The sequence below is a fragment of the Lissotriton helveticus genome, chromosome 8 (assembly GCF_964261635.1).
Source record: "Lissotriton helveticus chromosome 8, aLisHel1.1, whole genome shotgun sequence".
NCBI lineage: Eukaryota > Metazoa > Chordata > Amphibia > Caudata > Salamandridae > Lissotriton > Lissotriton helveticus.
Window position 1 is genome coordinate 1244737304 of NC_136069.1, and position 19791 is coordinate 1244757094.

At 44.3% G+C, this 19791-nt stretch overlaps 2 protein-coding genes across 4 annotated transcripts in view; one reads left to right on the forward strand and one right to left on the reverse strand.

Annotated features, from left to right (window-relative positions):
• Positions 1–19791, forward strand: part of CYFIP1 (cytoplasmic FMR1 interacting protein 1) — a 488976-nt gene that overhangs the window by 329676 nt on the left and 139509 nt on the right. The gene's annotated exons all lie outside the window — the stretch shown is intronic.
• LOC144771942 (uncharacterized) overlaps positions 8621–19791 on the reverse strand; it is a 37398-nt gene continuing 26227 nt past the window's right edge. For both annotated transcript variants that reach the window (XM_078656171.1, XM_078656172.1), the window contains exon 2: positions 8621–12612. In XM_078656171.1, the coding sequence (XP_078512297.1) occupies positions 11407–12468 (1062 nt within the window). In that variant the 5' untranslated portion in view covers positions 12469–12612 and the 3' untranslated portion in view covers positions 8621–11406. The remainder of the gene's footprint in view (positions 12613–19791) is intronic.

The window sequence follows — 19791 nt, forward strand, 5'->3', positions numbered from 1 at the left end:
ATTCGTGCAAAAATAAACTAGCTGGTCCGTGTCTTACCTGCCGATTAGTAATACGTGTACATGCTTGTCTTCCGTTCGTGTGGTTAAAGATTCAGCGTCTCACTCGCATGTTAACCAAAAGTTTGGACATGAAAAGAGGACTATACTCGTGCTTAATACTGTGTGTGGTCGCCATTTTAGAGTGGTGTGATATCTAAAATAGGGTGTGCTCCCAAATAATGGTTATAAAATGGAGACCACACACAGTATTAAGCACGAGTATAGTCCTCTTTTCATGACCAAACGTTAAGTGAGTATTTGTACTGTTGGGCTTATTTCCAACTATCCACTTACCTTTTGTCTTCTTTGGTTACCACCTGAATGTTCCATATCACTTTAGTGTCAAACATTGTTTTGTAAAGGTGAAGGTAGGGACCACAAAAGACGTGTCACCATGTAGGGCCTATGTATACCAGAAAGACTTCCCTGGGGCAGATGTCATGATCCATGTGGCTCAGCTTTGGGAGGAGATACCTGGGGTCCTGTGGCTGCATGAGGGTGAGGAATAGGATATTTGCAAATGTTGAAAGTTAACAAGAATGTAATCATATTTATTACTAATAGCAATACCGTTCAATACTACAACAGCAGAAAAATAAACTAAAAATGGCGCTGCCACATGGGGATCTAGAGTTGTCCAATGTACGTTAGAGGAGTCATGTTCCATACAAGTCCTGCAACCTCTGCCTGCCTCATAATGTTCCACTTTCACAGTGCACCTCATGTCAAGGGAGGCCCTAGGAGTTTGCATAGTTATGATCAAGCAGGTGCAGTGTGCCTTGTCAGGTTTTGCAAGGTGCGGACACATCATTTCAGCTTATGTTCCTGAAGGGAATGGAAGATTGTGGATGGAGTACATCTCACGGTACATGCTGTGCAGTTATATTGCCGTAATTCAAAAATATTTGGCGAGAGGGAGATACGGACTAGTTATTGCAGGTGGAGAGGGTGACCTATGAGAGAAGAGGCTGTCCGAATAAGTGGACTAAAATATGGGGGAAATGGAAGTCATATAGAGGAGATTTATGTGCTCCTATCGCAGCTATACACAGTTGTTTGGAGCAAAGCTTTGCCTGGATTTTGTTCTAATCTGTGAATGGGAGGGGGGTTTCGGGAGTAGGATGGGATTTCACCACAAACTGCTTATGCTTTGTCATTGCACAGCAAGCTGCTGATTGTCACCACTGTTTTCTTTGTTTCTCATGTAATAAAAAGATCTTTAAAAAAAATTTTATTTAGCGAGAATCTTTAAGAATAGCATAGTAAAAAAGCACACAAAAGATTGCATTTCTGGAGCTAAACAAGTTAGCCGTAAATGTCCGTGTTAAGTATGCTATTCTTTAGCCCGCCATGTTAAATAACAGTTCCATCCCTGATAATTTTTCTACCGTTTCTGCTGTTTTTTTTATTTTCTTCTCTTTTATCTGCTGACAGCATCCGGCTTATCTGTGCAGATAAATTACTGTGTTCAGCAGGATGGACTGAGATGTAAAGCTTCGTGGTCATCCGCTTAAAGCTTTCTAATGAAAGATCATTAAAAGGCCTCTGGGTGTATGCGATTGATGGCCGACAGATTTGTCAACTTTAACAGTTGAGCCCTACGAAATAACTGTAAAGATCAAAGGACAAATGTACTACAAACTTTGCCGCAAAAAGTGGTCCTAAAAAGTGGTATCCTATTACGCACCAGCTTTTTACGACCAGTGTCTTATTTTGCAAACTGACCTATGTACTAACAGGTTGGTTTGCAAAATAAAGAATTGGAGTGGATCACAGATATTTCTGCCTAATTATTTTTCTATCCAGCCTGCAACTCCCTATAATTGGTCGCAATCACAGGGATGGTGGCCAGCAAGGATCAGCAGACAGCCATCCCTGTGATTTCTTTTCAGAAAGCAATAATTTTCATTTTCAATGCAGCCAGTTTCCTTAAAGGAAAGGGAATACCTTTTTTAAAGATATCTTTTTTGGAACTTTTCAGTGAGAGTTGTCAGTGGTCCTCTGCATCACTGCCTACTCCCCCTCAAACTTGTAATCCAATTTTAAAAGGAGACCTCTCCCCTTTTGCAAATAAGTTACCACCCCAACATGGGAGTTAGTAACATATCAATGGTTTAAGACCGGAATTCCGGTCACAAATGATTCATACATAGGGTACTGAATCACAAGTTGGAAGGGACGCCCACAAAAAGCCCCTTCCAAATAGCGATATGTGCACCAGTTGTGAACCTATTTTGCGAGTCAGTGAAACTTGACTGACTCCTAAAATGTGTTTAGTACTGCAGTGCAGAGTAAAACGATTGCATTGTTTCTAAGAAGGCTTTATGCGGAATCTCATGGTGGCTGTGTTGTCTGCACAGAGCCTTGCGCAAGTAAGTCCGAACTTGTTTCCACTAGTAGTGGTGATATAGTTGACATTGCAAAAGAAATGTAAACAATTGAAAATGACCCTTGAAACATGTGAAGCAGCTCTGTTAGGAAATTCTGCTGGCAAGGCAACTAGCTGGCTCCCCAAATCATAGGTAATGGTACTACTGAAGGGCATAGCAGCAACAGAAAGGTGCTCTGCAACAAAGGTAGATTTGGATGCTTTGGCATCTTCCCTACTGCAAAGTCTTTACAATCCGTTGTTAAGACCCTGAAATTTAAAGATGAGATGCCACCAGAGAGGAACGGTAAGGATGCTGAAAAAATAAAGGAGAAGCACCATATTGTAATCATCCTTGTTCTCACGGTTACAAAACTCGAGTTAGTGGAACCCTTACGAATTAATTAATTAATTAAATATGTTATTATGAGTGAAAGAAATGTCAGCACTGTCACTGATTAGTAAATGTGACTTGAAAAAGTTGAAACTGATCAGAACCCTAAAATTGGGTTTGCCACATGATTCCATTATTAGATGCAAAGAGATCAGCTTATCAGAACTCCTCAGGTGGAGTAAACTGACAAGGTCTTTTCAAACTTTAAATGATTTAGGACTCCGTGGCCAACGCTTGCTGGTCAGTAATGGCTGCCTTTAATCTCATCCCTCTGATTGTCCTGGCCTGAATCTCACCTGCCCTGAACCCAAACATTGGTTTGTTCAAGATCTTATCTTCCAAATGTTAACTCTCAGCAAGCTGTACACTTACAAAATGTTTTGTACAGTCCACGGTAGGAGCCTTAATAGAGGGTTCTCTATATGTGATGGATTGGTTCACAGTTTATAAAGGTATCTCCACATGGGACAGATGAGATGAAGATGTGAAGACTGACTGCCTATTGTGCTCTCCATGATGGTGGTATCAGCAGGGAACTAAGACTGGTGCGTCATAGCCTGTGCCTGCATTAGTCAAATGAAACACTGTGTACCCACCTTATGTCCTAAGCTAAACAAAGGTCCAGTACAGGTACAGCACCCTGAGAGGCATGACCACTGTAAATAATATGCAAATTGCAGGCTGGCCACTCGAGACAGCAGGGAGTCCCAAACGCTCTTCTCAGAGATATAGCCAGTCCACAAGTCAGCTATTGCCCTCACTTTGTGCTAGCCCTTGCCATCTCCATGTACATTTCTGTTGTAGTCCCTCCACTGAGAGAATGGAAGTTCAAGGGCAGGAAACGGAGAGCCCCGGCTTGCCCAGTCCCCCTTTCTTACCGCAGAAGGGTCGGGTGCTACCAAGAGTAGCACCTAATTGAAGAATGCTGATGCTGCTTGATAAACATGGACACTGTGTGAGACAGCATTAAAACTCACACCAGAAAAAGACACTATTCCCTCTCTAGCTCCTGCCAACCAGGGGTGCTTGATAAAGCCCCAGTGACCAGTTCTGGCACCACTCCACTGCCCAAGATAGCCAATCGCCAACACTCCCAGTACTGCACCGTTTTTCGGCTGTTAGTGACTTGAAGCAGACCTATCCAGAATCAACCCAAATACAAGGAATCCGACCTACAGATCATGAGCCAGGTCATCTGGTTTCCGGCTCATGTTAACTGGCCTAATATTTGGCACACTGATAACTGAACTATAGAGTGCAGATTGAAATGCAGGCCACCGGAACAGGATTGCCCGGCCAGGAATAGACAAAGACCCCAAACCAAAGCCTGAAAATAAGGGCCCAGGACCTCTATGGCTGACAATATGTACTTAGCTTGCCCAAGAAAACAAGGAGCCAGTCATTTTCATCAACCAGCTGGGTGGAAACCAAACCTCCCCTCTGTACCCCCTTGTAAAAAACCCTGATCTTTAGAGCCCACTTGGGAATAAGGCCAAGTACCCGCAACAATCCAGCTTCCTGTCAACCTCTCCTCCACGACTTCAAGACCAAGATGGCCAATGTGAGGATCAAGCCTAAGCACCAGAAAACCCCCACTCTCTGATCTTCTGACCATAGATTCCTCACCTTGAGACTATTCTCATGTGCCAGACAGTATCCAGAAAACTCAAACAGCAGGACTCCTCCACATTGGTAAGTGGCGTTGTAAGACATACGTTCTGCTCCAGAAAGGACAGATAGAATTGCAAATTAGCATCACCCAATGCGTGCTGATGTCCGTTCCATCCTTTGCACAGACAGAGCTGTGAAGGTTTTCTTCTGCGAATGATGTGCAAGGACATGTCCTCCGCAAAAACGACAGGGTTAAATAGATGTCTATGACACATCTCCACCAGGTGCGCCTCTGGCGCTTGGGTTTGACACATGACTCCAAGACTTGCGATTACTTTATCAGATGAACCCAAAGGCCATCTGAGACTGTGCAACAATGCTCTACATGGCGAAGCACCGGAAGGCTTTTCACCGGCCCCTTCCAGCTTTCTGTCACAGCAGCAGGGCGGGTTCTTGCCCCCAGACCTGTGCAACCTGTAACTCCATGCATGGAAATTCTGCAGTAAAAATTAATCTCCTTTGACTCTCCTCCTGAAGTTGTTGCAGCCAGACACCCTTCTTTGAAACCTTTGTATGGTGGACGGAGTGCTTGGTGGTATCTGCCACATGAACACTTTGCAGGCCAAACTTTTAGATGTATTATTGTTTGTTTTGTCTATGGCCCACCAAGAGTTTGCGCTGTTAAAAGTTATTAGTCGGCCCTTTCAGCCTATTTACCTTTCTCATTCCAGCCATCCTTGTTCAAATCACCGGTTTTGATGCGTTTCCTTAACGGTTTGCAACACAATTTTCCGCCTAAACTCTTTGTGGGGCTTAGATCTGGGTCTCACTGTTATCTTGTGAACCAGTGCACAGTTGCCCATTGGTTTCCATTGTACCTCCTCACCTTAAAACGGTCTTTCTTGTGCTAACATCCGAACGCATGTGATTGAGCCAGACCCTCTTGGTTCAGCGTCCTTCTATCACCTTTTTCCCAGGCAAACTAGTGTTTACGGCTCAAGCAACGTTCCTACCGAAGGTGGAAATGCCTTACCACTTTGAACAAGCTATCCCTTTCCAGACCTTTTTGCTCCGCCTCATCCCTTGAAATAGGAAGAGAGACTTCAGCGATTGGACCCCAAAAGAGCACTAAAGTTTTGCATTAATCGTACCAAGGAATATTATGTGGATGATCAGTTCTCTGTTGGGTTCTATGGCGTGTAGAAGGGTAAGCTGGTCCAGAAACTTATAATCTCAAGATGGATAGTCCTCTATATTAAGATCTGCTATACACGGTCTAAGAAGCAGCCTCCAGAATGTCAGAGGACTCATTCCAACCAGGCCAAGGCTTTTATCATTGTGTTGGCGCCTGTATTGGGTTTCTGTCAGAAATCTATATTGGCGTCAGTGCACAGGTTCACGAATCACTACTTCCGTGACAGTCGGGTCCGCTAAGATGGGCGTTTTGCCGTTCAGTCATGCAGAACTTTTTATAATCTGAGCCATTCCAGAGACCCACCATCTTGGGAGGTACTTCTTTGATATCTATTCACAAGGTGAGGCATCTGTATTTAAAAGTATTCATCAGAAGAACAGGTTACTTCCTTTCGGTAATGGTCTTTCTGGCAGATGCTCTATCTAACCGCAGATTCCTCACCATCCTTCTACCTCCCCATTCTGTGGCATGGCATTTCCCATTTAAAAGGTTCCAGTTTTAGGAATCTGCACACTGGTTCCTTCAATTTACAATGGGCTCAGCATACGTGGGTGTAGACAGGCTTATGAAAAGAAAGTGTATCCGCACACATGGGTGGCCCTTATATGGACCCCTGTTCGTCACTTCCTGAGCAGAATGGAGTCGCACTAAGCCACCTATCAGCCTGCAGGAGCACTGCTTTTTGTGTTTTCCAGATCTTGTCAGGTGCCTGGGGGTATTCATAAGGTGACCAATCTGCACTTGAAAGAGCTTAAACAATGGTAAGTAACCTGTTCCTCACTACAACAGGAAAATAGGGATCCGAGGCCTCGATACCATTAGAGGCCCCGTGATACAGCTCCTCTGGAACCGCTTGACAGGGGAGTAAAGCACAACTTCACATACTAGCAACAGTAGAATATGTTAAGCCTTACAATAGATATGATGTTTGGGAAAGTTGTAGAGGTAATTGTATTGCAGGCTTAGTTGTAAGTGAAAGCAAACTAAAGCTGTTTGTGCTTAGGATCCCCACATTGTGCAGGAGGATTAGATGAAGCTCTAAACTATCAGAGAGAAGATTTTGGAGGTTGAGAATGGAAACTTGATTACATTTTTAGATCTATATCTGTTCTGTTAGGTAATTTACCAGAACAAATGTGTTATACTATTCATGCGAAGGCATAAAGTCCACCATCACAGATTTTCCAGACAGAAACAAAACCCTCTTCAACGCATTAAAATACTGCAACAACCCCTTCTCCGATCTTGCTTTAGCCACTCCTACCCCACCCCAAAATGGAATACCATCAACACATTTTTCATCAAGTTATTCTGCAATTTTAGACAACAAACTTAGAGCACCAAACAGTTGTGCCTCCTATCCCACAACACATAATATCTACCTCCTTGATAGGACAACACGGTAGGTGCACTCGCATCATGTCTCAACCATATTCACAGTAGGCATCTTCCTGGACACAGTCAAAACTGGACAGTTTATTTCACTGCTAAAGGAAACCAAGCTGGGTTCTAAGGACCTCTGTGACTCGCAACCCATCACCCAGTTCCTTTTCTTTTACATCAAAAGCCTTTTGCACAGCTATCAGTTGGGCTTCATACCAGTCTACAATACCCAAAAGACTACCATCCATGTTGTGAACGAGCCTCACCTTTTTGCATTTAAGGAGACTGTGGCCTCCATGCCCTACCTAATCTCACTTCAGCCTTTGTGATTATTGACCAGCTAGCTCTCTTCAATATATATATTTTTGATGTGTACTGGTTTCAGTGTGAATGTATTTGATTTACATTTTGCCTCTCTGATTGATCCCAGTGGATTCCAGTATCTTGCAAAGTCCTACAGCAATCCATCATCTTCCTGAGATGCACAGCATCTATATGTAATTGCTCAAAGTTCTCACTCCCCATTGAATACAACATTGTGCCATGTAAACACAGCTATACCTAAATTATTTAACAGACAAGGATGTTGAATACCTCAATCTCCTGTCCATCTTCCAAGTATAAATGTCAGTGAAGATGGAATGCATCCACATCATCAATGGCCCCAAACTAGTCCAGGTCCAAACTTGGCCTCCAACATGAAACTGGTTGAATAGATTCAAGAACTCAACACAAATGCAAAACCACTCAGCCTCACCATTGTCTCATCTTCAAACATTATGCTTCCAAATAACCCTGATAGCTTGATATCAATTCACCCCTAACAAAGTCAAGCCATGCCCCCAAAAATACACTCAATAGCTTACTGCCAAGTCCTTGTTTTCACCTATTTTATAGATGACAACAACCTTCTTGGCATCCAGACTGCATTCTCACCCCCAGTGAAGACCGATCATCCATTCTTAGGAGCTTCATGTTATATCAAAGGAATGAACATCTCTCTTGCACCCTGATGGACTTAAACTTGATAGCCTTTTGAGCCTGCATTACCTTCAAGACCAACTGCATCATGCATAAAACCCATAGGAAAAATGTACTCCCCCATCTCTGCTCTCCATGTGGCGGAGAAAATTAAATCAAAAGGGCATTGCAAGAGAAGGTTTCAGGGGAAGGGGTGGGGGGGTGACATTGATAACAACAAGTGGAAAAGTACAAAAAGGAGAAATCCTGGGAGTATATCTCTTTTGTCTATTACCTAGAATTTGTAGTAACATCCTTCTGTGACTTCCCATTGCACTTGCAGGGTAGTAAAGAGCCAAGGTTCCGTGACTTAAACGTGCAACTCATCTCTCATCGATCACTGATGTGCCAGCACCCACCACCCTGTTCACAAAAGAGACCCAGACCCACCACCCTTCTCCTTTATTGTTATATAATCTCTTGAATTGCCCCCTTTCTCGCTTGATGTAAAGCTCACCATTCATGCACAGCTAAGTTTCTCCTATGTTACAGACACATACATGGATACCATGTCTCATCCTACATTTTTCATTTATGGGAAACAATTGTTAATACCATTGATATCAGAGCTTTATCAAATAGACTGTACTGCCACAGGTTATTCTTTGTAATATATACGCTTTAATTTGAAAAGATATAGAACAGTAAATATTTTGGATCTCCATCTCTGTGAAGGAGGCTAGACATCAGGCAATTGAAAAAAACTTTCTTGAACCTTTTGGTTTTCATCAGTTTTAAAAACATTGTTAACAATTTAAATATTGGAAAGCTAAATTACAGAGGTCTTTGTTTGGTTCAGGTAGTTAAATGATATGAAGTATGCCTCCACCTCTCTCCTTTGCAACCACCTTTGTCCTTTTCCCCCACCTAATGGTAGGGTCCTAACAATCGTAAGCACTATTGGTACTAAGTAATGGCCTTGGGCCTGCTACAGTAGGACCACTATTACCATTATGTAGATGACTCTCTGATAAGAGCATTCTACAGCGACTTAGTTGTAAGCAATATGGCCCTTCAGCTTTATAATCATGGGTTCTCCTGTGTGTATTACCCAAACTATCTCTGATATTATCAAGTTGGCTGAAGTCTGATGGCGCCATTGAGGTTTCATGGCTGGTAAAGGAATCCCTCTCTATTTCTCCTAGAGAATGTCTCTTCCAGGAGTACAACGTAGTAGTCTGGTGATTCCAAAGGCTTCTTTGACTGCAGGTGTTCTCTGTGGTGTTTGTTCTTCACACATAGCTGCACCCATAAGGTATCTGTTACTTCACCCGACAGAGCTGTGGGACTAGCTTCTTGGCAGCCATTCAAAGTCCTTTTTAGCCTCCCATCTTTTCTTTCCACATGTAGGTGGTGAGCCAATGGACCAACCTAGCCGAACAGTGGGGTAACCCTTCCACCTAACCCACCCACCTACACTGGCCGCACCACATTGCAGACACACTCGACTCCTTGCAGTATGACTGGGCACTACATTGCTAAAACGGCTACTGTTTCTAAGTTCAATTTGTTCTGCCACATAAACAAGTTGGAGTCATAAGCAATCTTTCTAGCTTTACACCCCTTTCTGTCTGTGCTCAGAGCCTAGGTAGTAAACTGGTACAATACTACTGCCCTTTGTCAAATCTTCGAGAGGGGAACATGTTCCCCAGAGATCAGACATACTGGCTAATAGTAGACCTGAGAGAATATGAAATGCACATCTCTCATTGTGGTCTGTCCCTAATCAACGTTTCTGTAACCATGTGAAGGCAACTTGAGCAGAAATCCCCCTTGTTCAAGGGTTGTGAGCCAGAGATAGATGTTTTAGCAATGATTCTGAGCAGGAAGTGGAGGGGTTTCGCTGCTTGAAGCGAAGGTATCCGAGGTCCCTAGCAGACAGGCTCATGCTGGATCGTTTGGAGAAGTTTCTCCTTGGCTATAGAGACCTACAAAATATTAAGGACTGCTCTTTGGCTGTTTCATCCTTGTGTGAAGCCAAGTTCAGTACTTGATTTTACTTAGGAAAAAGTGATGTATGGATTGCTTGAATTAATCTCAGCCATTGGTAATTCCTTTGGGTGGATTTCTGGTCTATCTGTTGTTTTTTTCTTGCTGCTACTACAAACCGTGATCCATCATGTCTAAATCAAATTTAGCCCTGCCTAAATATCGACAGCCCAACAAGAAGTCCTAGGCTTAATCCCTTTATTTGGGAATAGAAGCAACCTTTGACATGAATAGGCCCTGTCGGGTCTCATAAGTGAGGTGTAGCTAGGATCCTGTGGCTTAGAGGGCTATAGGAGACATGTCTATGCATACCCGTTGCACTAAGACTACCTCACTGAGAAAACCAAAAATATTATGGATGGAATTTAAATCCAACTTTGAGAAATACTCCTGCTGCATAGTGAGGGTTATGCTTTAGACGTGTATCCTGTGCTCGATGTGCCAAATTGACTGAATATGTACCTCTGTTAAACAGAAGCTGTTCCTCTAAGAGCAGGACTAAGGCCGATTAGCCTATAGGTGGTACCCTTGTTTAATGAGACAGAGGAGATAATTAACAACGGCATGGATTGCTTCAAGAGAAATTACCAGTGATCCAGGACATTGACCAGTCAACCAGGGCACAGTCTAGCTGAACCATCTCACAAGGCTAGGGCTCCCTTCCGTCTTTTACCAACGCAGGAGTTGTTGCTGTTAACCGTGGCCTCTCCCAAAACCACTGTTAACTATCTCTAACTGGAAGGGAAATCTCTTCCCTTGCACTCTGCCTGAGCACATTTTACTAGAGCCATTACTGCATCAGTGGCATTCTCCAAGCACATTACTGTCAGAAATGTGCTGGAGAGTTACATGGGTCACCTGAATTGCACTCTGCAAGTGCTTCGCCCGTGATGTTGCCTTCCTGAGACAATTGATAAAAGAGGGAATAGACAAAGGTACAATTCTGTGCAAGGGAATGGCACATTGGTAAATATTTACCACACCGCTTGTGTTGCACCGGCTACACTCTGAATTAAACAACATTAACTGGCCCTTAAACTTGGTGGCTGTCTGTCCCCAGGTTGGGATGCCACCTTCAGGTACCATTAGAAAGGGGTGCTGGATAGTTCCCCCCACTCTTATAAATATTAGCATTACTTGCCTGGGAATATTTCTTACAGAGGGTTGAATTAACATTTAACTGTTTTAGCGTTCTAACTCCCGCAACACTAACGCAGTGTGTTTTGTACAAGTAGACTAGATATTGCTTCAACTTGACAACCTAAATGTAAAGTATATTTTTATAAATAAATTGATGGAAAAACAGCATGGAACCATATGTAACTAAAAAAGCGATCATAGTTAACTTAGCTGTACTCGTGATGCTCAGTATGGTAAAATGTTTTGCTCTCATTCTTAACATGTTTCCTAAAGCTCCGATACTGCCTCTTCTGGTGTTGGCACTCGTTCTTGATAATCAGAATTTAATGTGCCACCCTCTACATCAGTCGGAGTGTTTTCAATCATGGCAAGCTGGGTTTGTTCAACGTAGTACTCTTTGTTGTTCAGTACTGGTTGGTTGTGATTGTCTGTGTTGTATGAGGTATCCTCATGGGTGCGGTTGTCTCTGCTGTATGAGGTGCCCTCATGGTTGCGATTGTCTCTGCTGTATGAGGTGTCCTCATGGTTGCGATTGTCTCTGCTGTATGAGGTGCCCTCATGGTTGCGATTGTCTCTGCTGTATGAGGTGTCCTCATGGTTGCGATTGTCTCTGCTGTATAACGTGTCCTCCTGGTTGCGGTTGTCTATGCTGTGTGAGGTGTCCTCAGGGTTGTAGGTGTCGCTGCTGTGTGCGGTGTCCTCATGATTGCGGTTATCTCTGCTGTATGAGTTGTCCTCATGGTTGCGATTGTCTCCGCTGTGTGAGGTGTCCTCAAGGTTGCGGTTGTCTCTGCTGTGTGAGGTGTCCTCATGGTTGCGGTTGTCTCTGTTGTGTGAGGTGTTCTCCTTGCTTTTCATCCTCATTTCTTTGTCCTGTTCTGAACTTGCATTTGGTTCCTCAGAGTTGTGTCGCCGTTTTCTCCACCATAGATGCAGGCAGCCATACACGACAATGCAGGCAATGAGCAGAATTAATATGCTGCTGGTGAGCCAGATACCCAATGCCAGCTCTTTCTTTTTGTTGTTGGCCGACGCTGGGTCTAGCGGCAATGTGTCGAAAACCTGGCATTGGTTACTGGTGGGATTTTGCGACTGGCAGGTGACACACATTATGTACGTAGTGAGTGGAGTCAGGTTCTCTATGGTGAACGAAGTCCGCTTTCCAGGGACTCTCTCCTCCTTCAGAAAGTCATTCCTTGAGTGTGCAGATAGCATGCTGTTCCAGTTTGGACGGTACATTAAGCTGTAGAAGCTGTCTGAACAGCCGTATATTATTGGCCATATTATCAATGCCGTGCTGTCAGTTACATTTTGTACAGTAATCCCCATAGCAGCTACGCCCTGGTGTTTTTCTTGGTCCACTTTGAGAGTGTCTCAAGTTATCAGAAAGCTCTTTCGAGTGATCGGGGTGGCAGCATTGAGCTGTCTAATGTCTTTTATTGCAGAGTAAGGCTGCAGATCTTTAATGTTTTGCTGTGGAATGAAAAGAAGTGGTTTGGTAAGCGAGACAATTTTAGCTTTATTGCATGCATACAAGAAAGACATTCTTCAATGATTAGTATATTTTGACATTTTTAACCATTGTTAAAAGAAATGGCACAGATGCATAGACTTTGGTAGCCTGTCTAGTCTGGATATTTCCTTGATCTATTTAAATAAAGCAGCTTAGCAATTGCTTTACCATTGCTGTGTTCAGACCTTCTTAATTTCTAGCGTTACCAATGTCTGTTAGATCTTTACCAATCTCTTGCTCTACAAATGCCTTGATCAGACCTTTCCTGATCTGTGCCTCTACCAATAGCTTTACATATTTCTGTGGGTCTGCAGACTGTCCAGTGCTTTTTATAGAACTGTTGCAATTTGCACTCTTTGTACCTCCCAAAAGAAGGTATTAATTGCGTATCACACTTGTTCTGTGGAGAAGTATAGTGTCTTACCTGTACTCTTTACCCCCTGCAAATGTTCCTTGGTGACCCCTTGCCATAAACCACTGGGTGGAATTGTGTAAATATTTTATTGGCACATTTTGTGGAATGCCTGAAAATTCTGCAAAATGATGCTTTTGTTGCACATTTTGATTTGCTGCTATCTCGCATATCTTTATCTGAACGCCCCTCACATAGAAAAGTATCACAAGATACAAGCAGGAAACTGGTTTGAGTAAAACATGAATTTCCTGCAGGTATCCTGCAAGATTTTTTAACGTTTGCCTGAAAAAAATAGGCAAAATCAGATCATGCATATTTTCAAGAAATTTTACGAATTTCACCAGCGTGATGTTCATTTTTGCAGAGATTAATTGTGACTGTATCGCTCCACTTAATCTCAACAGGACAGCCTGCTCTTTCTGCCACGGTTAGTGTTTACTTTCGAGCTTGGTGGGTCATGGTGGACCCACCAGTCAGAAGATTTACAAGAGGGGAGATGACAATTGAATCTTATCATATATTACAGATTTTTTAATTTTTTTGCAAAATCATCTTTATTGGCATTTGTATTTTGAGAGTACAGTACATCATAAGCAAACCCTGTTAGAACATATTCTGATCAAGTATACATCTGATCATGGGGTAGAGCATTGTCTCAGTACATGACACCTTCAACATTTCAATAAGTAGTAATGTCAATGTAGAGAGAGGTGTGAAGTGAGTCATGTAGCCTTGCAGATCATCTGACGAGCTGTACTGGGAGTCGGATGTTCACTCTCACCGTCAACCCTACGCTTTGTGTGAGGCTATGCGCCAGTTAATGATTCAAACTGTACAAACCAGGGGGATATACCTGGAGTACACTGTATCTGATGGCATGTCGCATGGTAGGAATCCGCAAGCCACTGCATTCTAGCTGATTCACGATTTAGGCACGCGCAGTGGAGGGAGCTGGAAGGGACTGCTGGGAGCGATTTATGTGTTGTCCATTTACGGCATTTAACCCCAACCCACCCGGTGTCTGTTCGATGGTGGGGTTGCTGGGGTCTGCACTAGGGCGCACGTGCCCCATGGGGGAATGGGCAGCCTGGGATAATGGCACCTCTGACGTTTCCTGCGCAAAGGAATGGCGAAGGATAGCCCACGGCATGGACAAAGGATGCTTGTGGATTCCCTTGACTTCTTCAGACCGGAGCATCTCCTCCTCCTGCAGCACCCCATTTCTTAACTGCCCCCACCCATGCCGCCAGCGGAGGCCCTCTCGGTGTCTTCCAGTGCATTGCTAGCGCCAGGGATGCACAACGTGACTCAACTTTTTGACTCTTTTGGCGTTTGTTAATGACTAGCGCGCAGGCCTCCCAAGTGTGGATGTCCGTGAGTCCAGTGACTGCATGGAGGGCAGTGTGGATTGTGGCCCAATAAGCGTGGTGTGTTGGACAGCTCCAGAACATGTGTATAAAAGATGCTCCAGGTTCCGGGCATCTGGGGCATGTGAAGTACGCAGCCAGGTAGTATTGCTGGAGTTTCTCGGGAGAGGTAGGTGCGGTGTAGTATGTGCAATTGGATGTTCTTGAAGCTGCAGTTGCGGGACACTTTTTTGGGGAACTCTAATGAGTGAGCTCCGTCTTTATCGTGGAGTGGCCTCTGGAATTCTGCTTCCCATTTTTCTTGAAGGGGCACAAGGGTGACAAAGTTTAAGGCTCGCACCACTTTGTATATCCAGGTGACCAAATGATGCACTGGGCCCATCTGCATTAGTGTATGGAGTACTGGATGTGTAGGGGGTTCTGTATCTATCGCGTGCCACAATTTGCGTCAATCTTCTAGCAATTGCTGATGTAATAGAAATTGCCCATTGGGGAGCTCCACATCAGCCACCAACGCTGCAAATGTCTGCAGTTGCCCGTTCAGATAAAGGGAGCCTACCTCCATAAGGGAATGCGCTGTCCACACCTGGAATGTCCGTTCAGTATAGTGTGCCTTACCTCTGGGGAACCCCACCAGCGGCAGGATGGGCGAGTATAGGGGCGCATGATCCATTGACTGATGGACATTAGGGCAGTTTGGCCCTCTGGATAGATTGCATTTCAGATGTGGTACAGAGTACTCTTTTTGTTACAGGGGGGTGGAAGTGACCAGAGATGAGGGGCCATTTTTTTTTTTTTAATATTGTTTATTAATTTTTTTCCTTTATCATTCATGGCCAAGATGGGGGCCAGTTAATGGAAAATAATGTAAAGAACTTGCTGGAATGTTTTGCAGAATTGGAATTGCCCATTATAAGATCATGCTTCTTCACAGATTTCTAGATATTTTATATACCGCCCCATGGCAGGTAGCAGATGCACCATTCAGGGCGATCGAAAGTGAACCGGTAAAGTTAGTTTGGTGTGATGGGGCTAAGTTTTTAAAGATTTTGGCACCCTGGCTTGCACACTGCGGTTTAACGTAAGTGGAGGAGGGTATTGGTTATGGACACTGTTGTCACATAGAGCTTGATTTCTGTGAAGAGGATGCATTGTAATGTATTTATTTTGGTCTCTTCCTGCCCTACAATTAAACTTCCAGATTCAGTCCACAAACACCAACTTTAAGTGTTCTGTAATTAATCTTATCCTTATAAAGTAGTAGTCTGTTTATTCTTTTTGTGGTTTTTTAGTATCACAAAAGAATGTGTCATTCCCTGGTCTGTGATGTCTGTTTTCTGCCAGTATTTAAAGCTGAGTCAAAGCGCAATCTTCACAAGTCGATGATGGCAGTAGAGAGGCCATTGACTAAATAAACTGCTACGGTGAGGTGTAAAAGGCACTCTGTTTTAAACCATGCTATCTGCCTTGTAAAATGCAATGATTAAACAGATCGTAATGGGCTACACGTAATTTTTCTGTTCATTCTAGCAGCCACCACTAACTGCATCGTAACAGCAGTTCTTCCATGCCTAAAGGAGCTTTTAATATTATGGTCATAAAACAGAGAAATCATGGTACAGTATTAGGAGCTATTTATATTATGGTGCTAAAACTGAGAATCAAGGTGCAGTCTCAAGAGCTTCCTTTCAGTGTTCTTTAGACTGTGGCATGCAGTCAGTAGTTACTTTGAGGAAATTCACATTGACGACTGTTGTTATCATGTGGTGAATGAAAGGTAGTTTCTGTAACAAGATCCTTCCACTACCTTTGTAACTTATTTTCTCCTTGGTTCTCTGTGTCTAGTGCTGGAATTAATTGGAAAACACATATTCTGGGAACCCATAAATTGGGGACCAGGGTGTGGCAGCAGAAAATTGGTGGAGTCAAGAAGAGTATGCTCCGACAGTCAATTTATACGTTTATTTTTTTACAAACTGCCACAAGGAAATTGACAGCAAGGAGAAACATGATAGTTAATCTGTTGTGACTTATTTAATTGGTCTCACAGGCTTCATGTTAAAATATCTTAAGGATTAAGGCACCTGGTGCAGAGATCTTTGCGTGCCCAGAATTTTTGAGGGGATAATAATAGTAATGATTAGAAAATTCTGGTAGTTCATGTACTTGGAGAGATTTGTTTTTTTTCTGGTCACATTTTTGACTCGTAAAATAGCATAGCAGGTTAATGTGTCAGCTGTAAAGCACGTTGTGTATCATGCAGATCATAGATTTTATTTATGTAAGTAGGTAATTGGATTACTGCTTTCGACACAGATCCTTTTGTTACTTGCGGTTCATAAATTGAAATCCTGCTAATATTGCACCATAAGCTATGAACTGGAACCAAGGAGCTGCATGTAACCTGCAAGGCTTGGGTTTAGAACCTTATTGTTTTTTCTCAATCTGTCATTATTCTAAGAGTACTAAAAAAGGGTTTCTTTAGGTAGTAATAAAGTCTTTTAGTACAATGAGTCCCAACCAATTTGTTAAGTTTAACATTCTGATTTGTATCCTGTGGAGCTATTCATTTCACTTCAGGAGGCTCAAGATGCTTTCGGAAATTGGCTCAGGTCACTGTCTGCATTATGCTACACTAGAAAGTGTTGCAAGGGAGGTGTGGTGTGACTTCCTAGCCTTGTCGCTGGCGTCTGAGGTGCTTGTTATGTTATGTTATGTGCATTTATTACGCGCACAGCTGCTCCAGCAAAGAAGCGTCATGGCGCCCGACAAGGTACCAACATAACACAGCTAAAAAGTGGGGAAACTAAGGATACAACAGTTTAAAAAAATAGGAAGGTCTTGACGGCCCTACGAAACGAGAGAAGGTCAACACAGGCACGGATCTTTGAGGGAAGGGAATTCCACAGAGCCGCCGCACGTACTCGAAATGAGCGGCCACGAGCACGGCTAAGCTTAAACCTGGGAACTGCTGCTAGTTCAAGATCCGAAGAACGTAGCGAGCGGACAGGGACATAGGGAGATAGGAGATTCGAAAGAATCTGAGCAGGGGAGCCCTTGAGGATCTTATATGACAGACAGAGCACTTTGAATTGGATTCTCTGTTTAATCGGCAGCCAATGGAGAGAACGCAAAGTGTTAGCCGTGGAACAGAACCTGGGAAGACCAACCACTGCTCGAGCAGCCGCGTTCTGCACACGTTGTAGACGGGTGATTTCGGCCTGGTTTATCCCTACCAAGAGGGAGCTGGCATAATCAAGCCGAGAAATCAGCGTCGCCTGCACCACAAGCTGCCTGGTCGGGGCGTCAAAATTTTTTAACACAGGTCTTAAACCCCGCAGAATACCAAAACAGCATGCAGCCGTTCTCTTTGTGTGGCAGACAAAGCTAAGGGTCGGATCTAACCACACCCCGAGATTTTTTATCTCCGAAACCGGAGTCGGGGTGGGACCAAGCTCTGGGGGCCACCACATATCACCCCAGAGTTCCGCTTGCTTGCCGATGATCATGATCTCCGTTTTTTTTTGCGTTCAACTGGAGACAGTTGGAATTCATCCAGCTGGCAACCGCCCTAAGTCCGTTCTGGAATCTGGGGGCATCCACACGAGAATCCCCGCTGAGTGTAACCGCCAGCTGGGTGTCATCAGCGTATGACACCATGGTCATACCCCACTGCTTGACAACCTCAGCCAGCGGCCTCACGTAAAGATTGAACAACGTGGGACTCAGCGAGGATCCCTGAGGAACCCCAAGATCCAGAGGATAGAATTTTGACTGATGGGGCGTAACGGCCACGCAAAAGGATCGGTCAGCAAGGAAAGAGCGGAACCACTGAAGCGCAGGGCCAACGACGCCAGCTTCCTCCAGGCGCTGCAAAAGGATCTTGTGCGAGACGGTGTCAAAGGCGGCGCTAAGATCTAACAAAACAAGCGCCGCCGTTTGACCCGAATCTAGCACAGTACGCAGGTGTTCTACCATGAAGAGGAGGGCCGTTTCCGTGCTGTGCCCAGCACGGAAACCGTTCTGCGTGACGTCCAAAATGTTGGCCCGCATGAGATGGTCAGAGAGAACGGTGTTCACATGCGCCTCCGCTACTTTAGCCGGCCACGGAAGAAGCGAAATTGGACGATAGTTCTCGGGTTTTCCAGAGTCCAATGACGGCTTCTTCAAAATGGGCTTAACCACTGCCTGTTTCCACTTGGGGGGAACCACACCTGATGCAAGCGAGATGTTAATCAAGGAGCAAACTGGCAAAAGATCGAAAGATGCCGGGTCTCTAAACAAGGTCGATCTTAGAGGGTCTGCCGGAGACCCAGATTTAACTTGCTGAGCTAGTTTCTTGAAGCTTTCAGGTGGAAGGCAGGGAAAGGAGTGTAAAACATCCTGCACCAGAGGGCTAATTAGCCCTCCACCAAGGGGCGTAGCCGTGGGAAAGGCTTGGTAGATGGTTTGGATCTTTCCAAGAAAAAAGGCGGCCAAAGTTTCGCAATGTGAAGTAGAGCACATTGTATTCACAGATGGCTTTTTGGCCACCAGCTCTTTGAGAGCCTTAAAAATAATTTTAGATGGATTAATATTATTATGGAATCCAAGAGCATAGAATGCCGCACGGGCTCTACAAACAGCACGATGGTAAGATTTAATAGTGGCCAAGTAGAGGGCTTTTTTGCTCGTGTCATAAGTTTTACGCCATTCTCTCTCAGCGCGTCGACACGTACTCTTCAGCGCACGTAGGGATCCATCATACCAAGGACTGGGGTCCCTTGATCCGTGTTTGCTCAGAGTCACCGGAATGAGGGAGTCAAGGGCTCGAGTGACCCATTCGCAGAATCGGTGATAGCCCGTTTCCACAGTGTCTAACAGGCCCAAAGGGTCCAAAGACAATATGTGATGAAACTCCTCGAGTTTTAGTTTATTCCAGTGGCGTCTGGGCAAAACTCGGATCATAGGTTTTTGAGGAAACTCGGACAGTGGGCACTGGATCGACACTAAAAAATGATCCGTCCAGGCCAAAGGAGAAGGAGATGCAACCCTCACCTCTGTAAGATTGGTAAAAAAAGGATCCAAAATGTGTCCCCCTGCGTGTGTGGGGCACGAGACCAGTTGCGACAGTTGAAATGCCTCAAGATCGGCCAAAGTGCTGCTCACGGCGGGCGCTGTCAAATTGTCAAAATGGAGATTCAGATCCCCAAGGATAGAAAAGTTGGCACACCCTACAGCCAACGTGCTGATAGCGTCTGGAAGTGCCTCCCTAAATGCCACGTCGCTGCCTGGGGGGCGGTAAATCACCATGCCCGAGAGGGAAAAGTGAGGGGTGATGGAAATCTTAAATGAGGCACTTTCACAGCCAGCGATTT